The sequence below is a fragment of the Theropithecus gelada genome, chromosome 5 (genome assembly GCF_003255815.1).
Source record: "Theropithecus gelada isolate Dixy chromosome 5, Tgel_1.0, whole genome shotgun sequence".
Classification (NCBI taxonomy): Eukaryota; Metazoa; Chordata; class Mammalia; order Primates; family Cercopithecidae; genus Theropithecus; species Theropithecus gelada.
Genome location: NC_037672.1, coordinates 38246887 through 38263832, shown reverse-complemented (window position 1 = coordinate 38263832; position 16946 = coordinate 38246887). Strand labels below are relative to the sequence as shown.

General features: G+C 38.6%; 1 protein-coding gene across 4 annotated transcripts in view; it reads left to right on the top strand.

Annotated features, from left to right (window-relative positions):
* RFC1 (replication factor C subunit 1) overlaps positions 1 to 16946 on the top strand; it is a 78618-nt gene that overhangs the window by 41057 nt on the left and 20615 nt on the right. For 2 of the 4 annotated variants that reach the window (XM_025385787.1, XM_025385788.1), the window contains exons 5-12: positions 532 to 764; positions 1655 to 1732; positions 5109 to 5186; positions 7201 to 7288; positions 7905 to 8191; positions 11229 to 11336; positions 15290 to 15469; positions 16665 to 16769. In XM_025385787.1, coding sequence (XP_025241572.1) covers positions 532 to 764; positions 1655 to 1732; positions 5109 to 5186; positions 7201 to 7288; positions 7905 to 8191; positions 11229 to 11336; positions 15290 to 15469; positions 16665 to 16769 — 1157 coding nt within the window. The remainder of the gene's footprint in view (positions 1 to 531; positions 765 to 1654; positions 1733 to 5108; positions 5187 to 7200; positions 7289 to 7904; positions 8192 to 11228; positions 11337 to 15289; positions 15470 to 16664; positions 16770 to 16946) is intronic. The other 2 variants (XM_025385790.1, XM_025385789.1) reach the window with 1 other exon arrangement.

Sequence of the window (16946 nt, the reverse complement as noted above, 5' to 3'; positions counted from 1 at the left end):
GGTGCTCAGTAAATATTTGTGTATTCTCAGTAGTAATTGGGGGAGACAGTGTATTACAGGCCTGGCACTGGTAAATGTGGGAATGATGGTTGAATTTAGGAGATAGAAGGTAAAAAAGTTGCTAGCATCTCAAAGTTCTTGTATACTTATTTTGTTTTTGAGACAGGGTCTTTGTTGTTCAGGCTGGAGTGCAGTGGTGCAATCACAGCTAACTGTAGCCTCAACCTCCTGGGTTTATATCCTCTTGCCCCAGCCTCCCTAGTAGCTGGGGCTAGAGGTGTGCACCACCATGCCTGGCTAATTTTTTGATATTTTTTTTGTAGAGACGGAATTTCATGATGTTGCCCAGGCTGGTCTCGGACTCCTGAGCACAAATGATCCTCCTATCTTGGTCTCCCAAAGTGCTGGGATTACAAGCATGAGCCACCATGTGTAGCCTCTTGTATACTTTTTATAAAGCTGGTAGAAGTGTTTGCTTTGTATAACTGAATTGATGTTTTATAAAAAATATTTGGTTACATTTCATTTAAGATGAAGAAGATGACTTTACGTGTAAGAAGGCGGCCTCTAAATCAAAAGAGAATGGAAGATCTACAAATAGTCATCTTGGAACATCAAACATGAAAAAGAATGAAGAAAACACTAAGACCAAGAATAAGCCTTTATCACCAATAAAACTTACACCCACATCAGTGCTTGATTATTTTGGAACTGGAAGTGTCCAAAGATCTAATAAGAAGATGGTGGCAAGCAAAAGAAAAGAGGTGAGTGTTCTACATATAAGCAAGTATGCTCAGGATTTATACCCATTCACTAATATTAATAACAGGAGAAACTAGGATGTAGTAAATAGGTCAACATGTTTTAATAATTAAAATAATTTTCCTATGATTATGGATAAAATATATTGCCCTCATTTTAAAGGATGAGGAAGTTAGAATGTTACATATTTAGTTTTTTTAATTCGTGAAAGCGGGAAAAGATCTTTTAAGCTGTAAGAAAAAATTGTAATTATTCGAATTTAAATTGAGTTCTCAGAATGCAAACTCATTTTACTGTTGACCTCAGCCAGTCAATATTAGAAATAAATTTGTTTCCACATGAGATAATAAATAGAGTCTTTACAAATACAGCATACCAATGCTACACTTTTGACCTTCGCTACTTTGACAGATATTGGATTCATCTGTTTCTGGCCATTTAGGAAACAGACATACCACATAAATGATGGTGAAAGTAGTCCCCTGAGTTAAAGAAAGCCTGCCCCATCGTGGGTGTTTGTTGATTCGATCACTTCCTCCATAATACAATGTAATCATTCTCACATGTTGGTTTGCCAATGTTCTGGACTACTTGTCAAGCCAAGACATTAATCTACAGGATTGGTTTATTTTTATTTTTATTTTTGGTACTTCTCTTGAACATATCAATAGAACTAAGTGAGACAGGTCTGTCTATAGGCTATTTATTTATTAGGGAATTGGATATGGTCAGGGAGTAGTCGTAGATTTGGCTTTCTGGCTGGTGTACATTGCAGCTATTACTGATACACTTATCTCTCATTGGTGTGTTTAATCAGCAGCAGTAAAGAAAAAGTGCCTTATTTTTCACTTAAGGTTTATGCTGATTTTGCTTGATTTTCTTTGAAATATAGCTTTCACAAAATACAAATGAGTCTGGATTAAATGATGAAGCCATCGCCAAGCAATTACAGCTTGATGAAGATGCGGAGGTATTGGCATTTTGCTTAGAATCATTAGTAACTTGATATTGTGACTAGCTATTTAGTCCAACCAGACTTTGAATTGAACCTCATTGGAAGTTACATGTAAAATAAGTTAAAATCTAATAAATGAAAATGGAAATTTCTTTTTTTTTTTTTTTTGAGACGGAGTTTCGCTCTGTCGCCCAGGCTGGAGTGCAGTGGCCGAATCTCAGCTCACTGCAAGCTCCGCCTCCCGGGTTCATGCCATTCTCCTGCCTCAGCCTCCCGAGTAGCTGGGACTACAGGCGCCCGCCACCTCGCCTGGCTAGTTTTTTTTTGTATTTTTTTTTTAGTAGAGATGGGGTTTCACCGTGTTAGCCAGGATGGTCTCGATCTCCTGACCTCGTGATCCACCCGTCTCGGCCTCCCAAAGTGCTGGGATTACAGGCTTGAGCCACCATGCCCGGCCGAAAATCTAAATTTCTATACAAGATAAATAATGAGACCAGGGGAGAATTATTTACTACTGAAAGATTTATTTTTAGAGAAGATTGATCAGGTGCTGTGAGATGATTTTGGAGAAATGACTAGCAGCAAATCCTGTAGGTCATGATAGGACTTTGATACCTACAAAAAGGATGTTAATGGAACCCATTGGAGTTTTTTTTTTTTTTTTTTTTGAAGATAGTCTCACTTTGTTGCCCAGGCTGGAGTGCAGTGGCACGATCTGGCTAATTGCAACCTCCGCCTCCCGGGATCAAGTGATTCTCCTGCCTCACCTGCCCCAGTAACTGAGGCTACAGGTGCCCACCACTACGCCTGGCTAATTTATGTAGTTTTAGTAGAGATGGGGTTTCACCATGTTGGCCAGGCTGGTCTCAAACTCCTAACCTCAAGTGATGTGCCGTCCTCAGTCTCCCAAAGTGTTGGATTACAGGTGTGAGCCACCACGCCCAGCCCCATTGGAGTTTTGAATAGAGAAGTGACATGACTTGATGGATCTTAAAAGAAAATTATTTTGGCTCAATGATGTTAATAGTTCATGGTGGGGGCAAGATTGAAAGCAGATCAGTTTGCAGACTGAATGGTAGGCGAGAGATGTCAGCTTGTAATAGGAAGAGGCAGTGAGAAGTGGTCGTAATTGAAAGGTACAAGTTGTTTTTGACAGATGGGATGTAAGGTGTGAGGGAAGAAGATTCACAGATGAGGCTGGGCGTGGTAGCTCACGCCTGTAATCCCAGCACTTCGGGCGGCCGAGGTGGGAGGACCACTTGAGCCTGGGAGTTCAAGACCAGTCTGGGTAACACAGGGAAATCCCATCTCTACCAAAAATACAAAAATTAGCTGGGCACGGTGGTACACACCTGTGGTCCCAGATACTTGGGAGGCAGAGGTGGGAGGATTGCTTAAACCTGGGAGGTTCAGGCTGCAATGAGCTGTGATTGTGCCAATGTACTCTAGCCTGGGTGACAGAGCAATACCTTGTCTCTGGGAAAAAAAAATTCAGTTATGGCCTTAACAACTGGGTGAATGGTGATATGATTTGCTAAGGCTGGAACACGGGAAGCAGAACAGGTTTGGTACAGATAAATCTTTTGGACAAGTTAAGTTTGAGATGTCTAATAGAATTCCAAATGGAAATGCAGAGTAGGCGATTGGGTAGAAGAGTCAGGAACTCAGGGGAGAAGTCTAAACTGAAGATGGACATTTGGAAATCATTACCAGTTGAGTAATATTTAAACCTGTGTAACTGGGTGAGATCTTGGGGAGATAATGCAAATAGAAAAAAAAAGGTCTCAGGATTGAGCCCTGGGCCACTGTTAACATTTAGAGGTCAGGAAAAGGAGGATGATCCAGCAAAGGAGAGGAGAGAGTGGCTAGTGAAGTAGGAACAACAGGAGGGGTTGATATCTTACAGAAGTATTTCAGGGAGGAGCGCCCATCTCTGTCAGAGATTCCGGGCTTAGCTGCCGGCTGTTTGAACTCCCTTCCTCTGGTTTAGCTTAAGTGTCACTTTCCAAACTACCTTAACTATATTAGAAACCCCTCCGATATACTCTATCACGCTGTCATAGCTACTATTAAAGTATAGGCTCTGAGGTCCCTTCACCAGGACTGTTTATGTCTCTCACTCAACCATTGTTACATCAGTGCTTATCTTAGTGTCTGGCATACAATGGGCTCTTGATAAGTATTATTGTGAGAGAACAATATTGTTTGTGATTGTTCACTTTTTATTACTTCGGCAGTTTATAGTTTGTGTTTTCAAAATATTTTTCTATCTTATTTGATCACACTGAATCACATAAACTACAAACAAGTATCCACATGACTCAAGGTAGTGCAAGTAGCCTAGGTCAAACTAGGAAGTAATTTTTAGGAACCTGATTTCTCCTTATCCAAATACTAGAGGGTTACCTAATCCTTTCCAAACCAGGTGTGGTACTTTGTATCATAATCCCCTATTTTTCCATTTTTATCACATTCTTTCAGAATCTTGTTTGGGTAATTTATTAATCTGATTAAGGACTTTTAGGTGTTAATGCCTGAAGATGTCTTTCCTAATTATCCCTCTAAGAGTTTTTCCTCCCTTCTTTTTTCTCTTTTAAAAGATTGAGTGGATTTTGAAGTCCTTTTCTTTGTTTGAATAATGTATGGTATTTTTTATTGAATATCACATAAGGCCATTTTACCAGGGGGTATACAGCCATTTGGTTTATAATGAGAAAGATATTCCACTGCTACATAGTCTCTTTTGGAAGAGCTCCATGTTGCTGGAAGTGAAAGTATTTCGAAATAACTGAGATAACTAGAATGTCGTGTGTTATATTAGCATGTTAGAACTCCTGACATGATGACTTTAATTTTCAAAAGAGAACAGATGCATTTGAATTAGTAATTGAAAATAGGAGTTTGATAGTAAAAGTGATTTTACATTTATATATAGCTTACTATATGTGCAAAAAAAAACTGTATAATTTTCTTAAATTCTTAGATTCACTATTTTTGTGCTCCCCAGATGATTGTGTTTTCCTATTAGGTTGAGAGTCCTTTCAGAGGTCTTTTTAGACAATAAATAGAAACAAGAGAGCTGTGTTCCATAAGGACCATTAAGAGAAAAGTATAGACCTAATGTTTTATAAGTAAGAAATATGACTTTAAAAATATGCTCACTTTATCTGTCATCCCTGCAAAACCAGAACTGTGTGTTCCAAAATCTGATTCAGCTTTAGTGAAACAAACCCGTGATACTTGACTGTTAATGTTGGGTGGGAAAATGTCGTAATTATTTTCTGGAAAATGTTTTTCTAGTTTCTTCTAAATATATGAATCTGACATTGAAAACTTTTATTTACAAAAAGAAAAAGAGCAACTCAACTCACTTTGCTGACACATTTTACAGCTGGAGAGGCAGTTGCATGAAGATGAAGAGTTTGCCAGAACATTAGCCATGTTGGATGAAGAACCCAAGACCAAAAAGGTGGCATAATGTTGGGCTGTTTGCATTCTGAATATACCGTACAGATCAGTGTTCATACTTGCGTGTTCTAGGCTCTAGCCAAAACGTGAATAACTTTTCCAGAAATAAGTTAAATTATTTTGATTTATAAAAATGTTTTTGGGGAAGCTCATTGAGAAACTTATTCTTCCTAAAAGAAGGGTGACAGCGTCAAAGCAAACCAGAACCTTTTATCACAAAACAAAGAATTATATCTTTTCCTTTTTCTTTTTTATATTTTACTTTATTTTATTTTATTTTATTTATTTTAGAGACAGGGTCTCTGCTGGAGTGCAGCCGGGTGTGATCTGGGCTCAGTGCAACTTTTGCCTCCAGAGCTCAAGTGATCCTCCTGCCTCAGCCTCTTGAGTAGCTGAGACTATAGGCATGTGCCACCACGCCCATCTAATTTTTGTATGTTTTTGTAGAGATGGGCTTTGTTACGTTGGCCAGGCTGGTCTTGAACTCCAGAGTTCAAGCGATTCTCCTGCCTCAGCCTCTCAAAGTGCTAAGATTATAGATGTGAGCTACCGTGCCTGGCCTTTTAGTTCTTTTTTTTTTTTTTTTTTTTTTTAAGAGACAAGGTCTCTGTTGCCCAGGCTGCATTACACCGGCACGTTCATAGCACACTGAAGCCTCGAACTCATGAGCTCAAGCAATCTTCCTACCTCAGTCTCCCAAAGTGTTGGGATTACAGGCATAAGCCTCTGCGCCCAGTTTACCTTTTTCTTACTCTTTATCATAGGAGTTCGTATGTACTTGTTCAGAAAATAATGCTCATAAAAATTTCTTTGGAACACCAGTTTAATAATTTTAATATTAATCACTGTCTTTTCAGGAAGCACAGTTTTGTCAGTTCTAATCAGTTAACTCTAAAATCTGTATTATGACAGTCTCATATAATAAAGAGTATATTTTGAGGCTGAGGAATCTTTTTCTTTCTTTCTTTCTTTTTTTTTTTTTTTTTTGCAAGGTCTCACTTTGTCACTCACGCTGGAGTGCAGTGGTGCTATCTCAGCTCACTGCAACCTTGACTTCTTGGGCTCAATTGATCCCCTCACCATAGCCCTCCAAGTAGCTGAGACTACAGGCGTGTGTCACCACACCCAGCTAATATTTTTGTTTTTTGTAGAGATGGAGTTTTGCCATGTTGCCCAAGCTGGTTTGGAACTCCTGAGCTCAAGTGATCTGCCTGCCTCAGCCTTATTTTGGGGAATCTTTAAAATGTCAAGACTTTATTTTGTTTTTATTTTTTATTTATCTCCAGTAGATTAACTTTATTTCTGATGAATCACATTCTGTTAATATAATTGTCAGTGTCAATATGTGACTACTTCAAAAGATTTTACTTTTTTTTTTAAATCAGGGAGTTGTAAACCTAGATACATCAGGAGCTGAGACTAAGCGGGCAGGTATTAAGACAGTAGGGAGTGGCAGAGACTTTCTCATTTGAAAAGTCTTACTTCATCTGAAGACAGTCAAATTGTAATTACTTTAAAAGACTGTATCACACACCTTGATTTGTGAACTTTTTATAAAATGGAGTTTTGAAGGAGCCGTGAAAAGAATGGATATATTTTTTTCTCTTTCAGAAAGTGCTCTCATTTTGCTTTCAAGCTTTTGTTTATTTTTATTTTAGTCTTTTAAGTTTAGATTTTAGTTTTTAACTGCTTAATACTAACAGTTTGAGAGTTGAGATAAAGGAAGCAGAAATAAGGCTTCTACTTCCAGATTTACAGGTTGGAATGAAGAGGGATAATTTTTATAGATGGATTTTTATACCCTTTCATCTGTTTCCTCATTTGGAACATGAAGTAATAAAACATGCCTCATTTGCCTTGGAAATTTTGTGGATGAATGAATGACAGTTTATTGTAGTGTCCTGCTAGTTGAAAGGTGACCCTTAAACTTAAAATTTTAAGGATTTTAACAACAGATTTTATGGTAATAGTTTTTCTATTATTTGTTACATTTGACACTTTTAAAATTTGTTTAGGCTCGAAAGGACACAGAAGAGGGAGAAACGTTTTCATCTGTCCAAGCCAATTTAAGTAAAGCAGAAAAACGTAAATATCCTCATAAAGGTAATACTAGCAGAAAAAAGTAAGATGGAGCACTTCTCTTCATGGAAGTAAATTCATGATAATCTTGTTTAAATATTCTATTGAATAATTATGTATTGTTAGGTAGACATTATTTCGTAGGACTATTAGAGCACATTCAGCTTAGATACTTTGAAAGCTCTTTGGATGCTAGCTGGTACAGAATGCCCATCTGCTCTATGATTACTGTGAGAAATGTATTACAACTCCAGGTTTCTTGTTAATTTCCAAGTATAGTGCAATATGTGGACTTCAGCATATAAAGATGAAGAACTAGATGTTTTGAGCTTTTCATGTCAGAGGTAGTCTCAGAGTTGACTCATAGTTGGCCAGGTCATCTTCAGCTCTCTTGCTTATTGCCTGTAGGTTTAATTCTTCGGTGGTCCTGATAGCAAATCATCTGCTAGTCTAGATGATCTTAGTCCTATAAGTACATGTATTTGTAAATATACTATAAACAGATGGTCTTGACACTTTAGGACTTTGGGCCTTCAGGGTATATTCTGTGCTAAGATTACTCAGTTGAAAAACGAAAGAAAAGTTGATATAGGTTATCATTTTCCAAAAACAACAATCATAATCTTTTCTTTCTTCCTAGTAAAAACAGAACAATTTTCAGATGAAAGAAAGAGCTACAGTCCTAGGAAGCAAACTAAATATGAAAGTTCAAAAGAACCTCAGCAACATTCCAAGTCATCAGCTGACAAAATAGGAGAAGTCTCTTCTCCCAAGGCCAGTTCTAAGCTGGCAATTATGAAAAGAAAAGAAGAGAGCGCTTATAAAGAAATAGAGCCCGTGGCCTCAAAAAGAAAAGAAAATGCCGTTGAATTGAAAGGAGAGACAAAAACTCCTAAGAAAACCAAAAGTTCTCCAGCTAAAAAAGAGGTAAGAACTTTTTTTGTTTGTTTGTTTGTTTTGAGATGGAGTTTTGCTCTTGTTGCTGAGGTTGGAGTGCAGTGGCATAATCTCGGCTCACTGCAACCTCCGCCTCCCGGGTTCAAGTGACTTTCCTGCCTCAGCCTCCCAAGTAGCTGGGATTACAGGCATGCGCCACCATGCCCAGCTAATTTTGTATTTTTAGTAGCGACGGGGTTTTTCCATGTTGGTCAGGCTGGTCTTGAACTCCCAACCTCAGGTGATCCATCCGCCTTGGCGTCCCAAAGTGCTGGGATTACAGGCGTGAGCCACCGTGCCCGGCCTTGGTAGGAACTTTCTAGGGAGTACGGTATTTTCCCTTATCCATCATTTTACCTTCTGAAGTTTTAGTTACCTGTGGTTAATCATGGTCTGAAAGTATTAAATGGAAAATTCCAGGAATAAACAATAAGGTTTAAATTATGTACTCTTCTGAGTAACGTGATGAAATCTCTGGCCAGCCTGCTTCATTTCACCCAGGATGTGAATCATCTCTTTGTCCAGCATATCCGTTGTGGATACACTACCCACCGGTTAGTCACTTGGTAGCCGACTTGGTTATTAGATAGAAAAAACAGTACATGTAAGTATATATAGAGTTTGGTACTGTCTGTGGTTTTAGGAACCTACTGGTGGGTCTTAGAACATACCCTCCTCGGATAAAGGGGGACTGCTGTATATATTTTGGGGCTATGTGTTAGTCTGGGTTTGTTTTCAAGTTTTATTTCTAACGACCATAAGTCATCATAGTATTTTTAAGATACCTTATTTAGAAGCTGTTGTAGGATATGGAGTATTAATATAGCTAAATAAGCCCATATTTATTGTTATTGTATGTCAGATACTGTGCTAGTACTTTACATGTGGTAGCTCATAATTTTCCCAACAACCCTCTGAGATATTTATTTTTATTATTCAACTTTTAAAGATGAGGAAATAGGCTGAAAGAATTTATTCCAAGATCATCCACCTGGTAAGTGGCAGGGCCAGCCTTGAACTCAGGTCCTCTGAAGCAGTATAACATAGTGGTTCCACACACAGGCTCTGGAACCAGTTTCAAATTATAGCTGGGCCCCTGAGCAGGTTTGGTCACTTCTCCTGTCTGTGCTTTGGTGCTGTTTGTAAAATAGGAATAATATTAATAGTACCTAATGACTTCATATGTAAAAGCACTTAGAGCAGTGCCTGGGACCTAATAAGTACCATCTTAGCTATTATTATTAAAATGATTGTTATTTGGATTAGTTCTGAATTTACTCTTTTTTATTCTTGTATAACAGTGTTGAGATACTGAAATTATTTTTAAAGGAAAAAATGATGAGATAATGAATATCTTTGAAAACTTTTGTTAGGAAATATATTTGAGAAGCGAACGGTCTCTGAATCTCCAATTTGGAACTACTTTAGATTCATAATGAGAAACCACTATTCATTCATGCCTCTTAGGCACTTAGGATTAAAAGTAGAATATCACCTATTTTGACTGGTCATCACCATTATTTTTTAGTGCAGAACAGTGAAATGGTGATGATTTCAGAATGCTTTTGTTTGTGGACAATTCTTATAAATACGCTTAAAGGAGCAATTAACTTTTTGGTCTCAGATTTTTTCTTCACTAAATGCTTATCTGGTAGATGAATGGTTTTCTTCAGGCACACTAAAACATGTTCCATTTACAGAGGCGGTCTGTTTTTATGAAGAAAGAGGAAATCTTTAAATGATACTCTTCACTGTACTTTTTGAAGTTAGAATAGAAATAACTTAAAACTTTTACTTAAGCAGTTTTGGTTGGAAACATCAAATAAAGTCTATTTAATACATTTAGTTGGTCTTGGTCAAATAATTCTGACTTCATAAAATGGGTGTCCTTCAAAGTTATTTTATAAGCTGTTTATCATTCAGAATTCTTTTCATGGAATGAGTGTCATAAATTAATCGTTTTCCCATGTTGGTAGGCACTGGACTCTCTTACAAAACTTGTTAAAAATACGGAGTTTCCCAGGGAATGTGATGTGGGCAGCTGTATTTTAATAAGCTCCTCATATGATATGAACACACACCAACATTTGAAAACCATTGTTAGAAAGTAGGGTTAGATTCTAGGACCAGCCTGTTAATTGCTTATCAACCTCTTAGCCAAACCAGCTAAACTATTTTATTGGTTAAGCCATTTCTTTATATAGAAGTTATTATTTTGTCTACTCTCAAAAGGATTTGGGATTGCTTACAAGTTAAAAATAATGTAAAATAGAAAGTGGAAAAATAACAAACACCTGATAGTGGTTCTTAAATGAGAACTATCTGGGATATTTTTCCCCCACATAAACACATTCTAGCTGTACCCCATATCTCCGAAAGAGAAACTTGGAGATGGATCTAGGGATGGATAGTTTGAAAAAGTTCCCCAGGATTTTCTGAGATATACCCATGGTAAATCTCCTGAGAGAAGTAGAAAGGGAGAGATGAAATAGCATAGAGAACGTGTCTTCTCTTTGGAGTAAAGCTTGTCCCTTCTTTGAACTGACTGTTTAGATTCTCCAACTGGAATGCTTACATCCTTAGGGATGCAGGCTGGTGCTTTAGGGGCATGGAAGGTTAACACAGAATATCTTCTCGGGTGATCAGGTTTACTTGGGGAAAAAATGTATTTTCCTGTTAAACATGGATATATGGATATATCGTGGAATAGAATTTAAAATTCAGATGAATTTCTAAAGTAAAACACTTTTGCATTTCTTTGCTTGGAGCTGGCAACTTGGCTTATTCCCATAATCTGCCCTGAGGTGTGTGGCTTTAGAGAGTGGAAAGTTTTGAGAAGCGCTGATGCAGGGATGTTCGTAAGTGAGTTATCTGTAAGTTAGGAAGTACTTGTGTAGCTAAAACTGTTAATTTCACAGCCAGACACAGGAGTGACATAATAAAGATAACATGTATTTCTAGATATGTATTTTTAATTTTGCATGAATTTTGTATGACTTTGTTCATTTTCCTTTCCCTCTTCCCATAGTCTATAAGTCCTGAAGATTCTGAAAAGAAACGCACTAATTATCAAGCTTATCGAAGCTACTTAAATCGAGAAGGTCCCAAGGCTCTGGGCTCCAAAGAAATACCAAAGGTAAGAGTACTGAGAGGCCATGCCATTCTGTGAGCCCTGTATGTATTCACTATGATTACAGCAGCAGAGGATTAATAATTAAAAATAATTAAAAACTTCAGTTACCATCTTCAAGAATTAGGGATGTTTTTTCACGTTATGAATCACTGCTTGATACTAAGAAAAATTTCCCTTTAAATAACAAGTAGCCCTAGAAAGGCTGGGCTTTGAGACTATACCAGTGACAAAACTAATGTTTTTGCTTGCATGGCACTTACAGCCTAAAGAAAGAGACATTAAATAAATAATTTAATTATAATTGGGATATGTGCTATGAGGGGAAAATCTAAGATGCCCTTAGGGAGTATAACAGAGGAACCTGGTCCTCGGTGGGGCATATAGAATGTGACATTTATATGGAGACTTGAAGAATGAAAGGGATTCAACAGGTGTGAAGGGGTTGTGGTGGCGTGGTGGTCTGGGCAGAGGGGCCAGAATGTGTGATGTTCCCGCAGGGGGAAGGTTCTTGCATGGTATGTTTGAGGAACTGAAAGAAAAATTATGGTAGTTGGAGCATAGTGACCAAGGGATGAGAATGGCCAAAGAAGTTAATAGGGTCACATCTTGCAGGGCCTAATGTTTACTTTTGTCTAAGAGAAGGAATTTTTATTTTGTTTTTTTGAAAACGGAGTTTTGCTCCTGTTGCCCAGGCTGGAGTGCAGTGGCACAATCTTGGCTCACTGCAGCCTCCGCCTCCCGGGTTCAAGCGATTCTCCTGCCTCAGCCTCTGGAGTTGTTGGGATTATAGGCATGTGCCACCATGCCCGGCTAATTTTTTATTTTTAGTAGAGATGGGGTTTCTCAGTGTTGGTCAGGCTGGTCTTGAACTCTTGACCTTAGGTGATCTGCCCACCTCGGCCTTCCAAAGTGCTGGGATTACATGCGTGAGCCACTGGGCGCCCGAGAAGGAATTTTAAAGTGGAGGAATAACATGACCAGATTTGAATTTCTGAAAGATCGCTCTGGCTGCTGATGTACCAAGTGCAGTGGATGGGGCAGGAATAGATAAATAGATCATCAGGAGAGATGGTGAGAAGTGATAGGGACTTGTCTGGGGAAGCAGTGAAAATGTCGAAAAGTGGAGAGGTTTCACTGGAAGAGGCAAAATCCATGGGACTTGGTGATAATTGGAAGTGGAAGGTGAGAAGAAAGAGTATTGGGAATGATCTTGTTATTGGCATGAGCAGCTTGGTGGATGCTGATGCGATTGGTGGCAGGGCTGGTTTGGGAGATGATAATGAGTTTGTTGTTGGCCACACTGTGCATTAGGGTTATGTGAGATGTCCACATGGAGATGCTGAGTAGATAAGCAGATATGTGGGACTGGAGCTTAGAACAGAAGTCAGAACTTGATGGAAAAACTTGGGCATTCTTGGCATGAAGTGAGGAATATCATCTGGTAAACTAGTACAGACCAAGAAGAGAGGAGGGCCTTGGCCCCTGCTTTGTGAAGTAGAAGAGGGTGGAAACCAAAAGGAAACTGAGAAGCAGCAGCTACAAATGTGGGAGAGAAGTTTGATAAGCATGGGATCACAGAAGCAAAGGGAAGAGAGAGTGTTTTAAAAATGACTGAGTGATTAAGTCTGTCATGCTGTTAAGATTCCAGGTAAGGGAACACCAGAAATTGTTGCATTTAGTAACATGACTTAATGATCCTTAGTGGCCTTAGCAAGAGCTAAGGACGGTGGAGGCAGAGCCTGATGGAAGTGGGTGGAAGAGTGAGTGTGAGGAGACAAAATGGAGACAGCAAAAGTAGATATTTTTGATAAGTTTGGCTGTGAAGAAGAAAGAAGTGGGAGGACTTCTAGCTAGAAGGACTAGAAGGGGAAATGACTTCTAGCTAGAATGGAAAGTGGGATTTAGGGGGAGATGTAACTATTTTTATGGTAGGAGATATTTAAAGCTTGCATTTTGCTAATGGGATAGGTCCTACCAGAAAGGGAGAGATTGAAGTTATACCAGCAGGAGAAGGAGAATCAATTGTAGTATGAGATTTCTGAGAAGGCAGGAGGGGAGTGGAAACATATACAATGTATGTATAAATTTAATTTTCAGTTTGCTTGGTATGTGTAAGTGCATATAGAGATTAATAGTTCCCCTAATAAAGAGAGGGAGAGATGGTGTAGCTGTACCTGGAGTGGGGAGTGGGAAGGTCAGTCTTAAGGGGCTAATGGGTTTTATGGGAGCCTGCAGGAAGATGCCAGTCTTGCCTCCTGTACATGGGTATGAGAGACCAAACAAGTTCTGCTTGAGAGGACTTCAGGCAAAGTGGTGCCCTGAGGGGACAGCCAGGTTTCAGTGAAGGCAAGGCTATGGAGGGAATGTTGGAGAAGAGGTTGGGAATATTGAGAGTGGTTGGCTGCTCCTGGAGTAAGAGCTTAGACAAGTTCTGGAATAGAAGAGTTTTGGTAGGGAGGCTAGACGTGCTAAGATTGGATAAGTAAAAAGATAATCAGAGCCATAGTGGGGATAATTTGGGAGATAATAGATACATGGGATATGGGATATAGGGGCTTGCATGTACAATTTTTCCAGGGTTGTTTTGAGTTTGTTCAGAAGTAGTTAACTTCCTGTAGTGTTACAGTAGATCATTTCAATCCAAGAACCCCTTCAAGGGACCCTGAGATGTTAGTCAAACCTTTTCTTTCCAAACATATTCATAGCTGTTTCTTTTTGTCTTCTGAGAAAGATTCTTCACCTGAATGGTGAAGGATTGAACTTACGTGGGGGTAGTCTTTGAATTTTGGTTGGCTGCTGCTTTTCAAGCCTGTTTTAAGTTTGTTAATCTCAATTCTCTGTTAAAAGAGCAATAAGTAACTTGGAATGTCATGTGTAATTTTTATTTCATTTTGTTTCGTTGTATAATTTTATTGAACCATTGCAAAAATATATAACTATACATAGTTCCAATTAAGATTTAATGTCTTTTCCATCCAGCTCTCTTTGGCAAGTATCTCTTATTTTATATTACACATTATGAGAGTTATCTTTCCAATCCAGAGATAATATGATCTTGCCTTTAAGTTACTAGCAGGTTGCTAGATTTACTATCATAGAGTAATGAGCAGAGAGGAGGGCACGAGCTCACACTCGCTTAGCTTTTTAGAATCAAAACTTTCCCTTTTTAACAATAGCAAGAGTTGCCTGTTTTCTTCCTTTTTTCCTCTGAAACAGTAAATATTTTTGTTAAGCATTATAAGTTGCATTCAGTAGCCTTCAGATATGCCACACCACAATCCATTGGCAGACCATCAAACCCAACAGCAGTTTGTTCTTGTACAATCCATGAGTTTGGGCAGAACTCCCTTCAACGGACAGTTAAGATCCTTCTTAGCTCTTGCACGCAGGGATTGGGGAATTATACCTCATTTCTGATCACTAATGTGATGAAAAGCATCAGAAGTGTATGAAAATGATAAGTGATTCTGATTTTAAAGTACATTGTTTGGAAACATTGACAGAAACATCAAAATGATAGGAGTATGCTTGCTTCTATTAATTCTTGTTGGGAAAGTTCTTAAGAACAAGCAGTTTCCTGAATAGCAAGAGTTTCTATAGATGGATTGCATTTGGTTGTTTATTTACAGTTATGCAAGTTAACTAGTGGTTTAGATATGAAGAGGGCATAATGGAAAATAGTATGAATGGGTAATTTTAATAGCTTTGCTAACAGTGTTGGATGTATGTTTTTCACTGCTTGTTTTGTAAGTTTATTAAATGTTAGCCATATCGAAATTTCTTAGGATCTAATTTCAGGTGGTGCTTCTTTGCTGTAAATTTCCAGCAAACTTTCCATGCCAAGGTTATTTGTGATGTGAAATGAGAAAAATCAACTTCCTGCAGTTTTGATGACAAATGTTTCTTTGGAAAGCTACCATGTAATTTCCTCTCTGCTTGAACATTTTGGTTTTTAGGGAGCTGAAAATTGCTTGGAAGGCCTTATATTTGTAATCACAGGCGTGCTGGAGTCTATTGAACGAGATGAGGCCAAGTCTCTAATTGAACGTTATGGGGGAAAAGTAACAGGAAATGTCAGCAAGAAAACAAATTACCTTGTCATGGGTCGTGATAGTGGACAGTCCAAGAGTGATAAGGTGGGTACTGCTGTGTTCTCAACACCATGACACCTCCTGCCTGCCTTGGCACACTCTTGATGTGATTTGCCCTTTACTCAGAGTTAAATGAAGGAAAGAAATAGAAAAATAATTTCTTGCCTACATTATTTCTTCTCCACAGAAGTGTTATTGGCTCTGACACCAGGATTTTGGTTTTCCAATGGAAGGCATAGTTCCTGTTTACTTGATTTTTTTTTTAGTGTATTTAAGTCTTTTTTTATTTTTGAAGATAGAAACAAATGCAGTTTTCTCTTTCTTCCAGTCCGAAGTATTCCTATGTATGCCACCGCATGCAACATCTTAGGTTTTTTTTAAATTGGTGCTTTTAGAAAAAGAATCAGCGGCCTCCTGGGTAGGATTGTGTTTAGCTACAAACAACAGAACACCTGATTAACCGTGGCTTAAACAATCATCTGCTTATTTTTCCCCCAAGAATTCTGCAGGTATTGCTGGGATAGTTCAGCATCTCAGTGATGTGGTTTCTCCCTTTGTCCTTATTGTGTTAGCTTTTGTCCTCATGAATGTTGCCTTGTGGTTGCAAGGTAGCTGCAGCTGGAGGCATTTAAGTTCTTATTCAAGGTAGGAAAAGGGAACAGTGGCAGGATGTCATAAGAGCTGTGACTGGCCTGACAAGAGTTCTCCCAGAAACACCTCTTATAGAATTTCACGTAAGTCTCATTGGCCAGAGCTGTCACCTGGCCACTCAGAGCTGTATGGGAGGTTGGGAAGAACCAAGACGTTTCTGGTTGCCTTAGACCAGTCATAATTCATCACTTGGAGAAGGACACATTGGAGTTCCATCAGCAGGGAAGAAGGTGGGGGAAATGTCTGCCATATGTATTCAATATGGAAGAAGGTATGAAGAGCTGGTCTTAGGCCCTAGTGGCATTGCCCCTTCCTAGGGGAGGAAAGGTAAAGCAGTCCACAAAAGTGTAATGGACCACTTCCTGTGCCAACCTGCTACGCTTAGGGAATGTATCTGTTATTTTCTTTCTTTTCAATGTTACCTTTTCAATGAATGTGCTATTTTTTGTTTTTCTTTTTTAATTCCAGTGTTATCTAATTTACAAATGTGGTTCTTCACCTACTAATAGGCCCTAGAATTTTTTTTTTTTTTTTTAACAGAAAGGAATGGTAGGATGCAGTTTTGATGATCTGCATTTTTAATCAACAGGCCGCAGCCTTGGGGACAAAAATTATTGATGAAGATGGCCTGTTGAATCTGATTCGAACTATGCCAGGCAAGAAATCCAAGTACGAAATAGCAGTTGAAACTGAGGTTTGTATAAAATGAATGTGATTTATTTAAGTTGGTGTATAGTAACTTTTTAATTTCATAGACTTATGTCTTGGGTGGATACAGGCTTGTTGGCTGAAAGGTTAACATTCCTGTCTACCACAAATGAACCACCTTAGTTCCTTTTGAGCTGGAGGACTCTGCTTTAAGGTGTCTAGT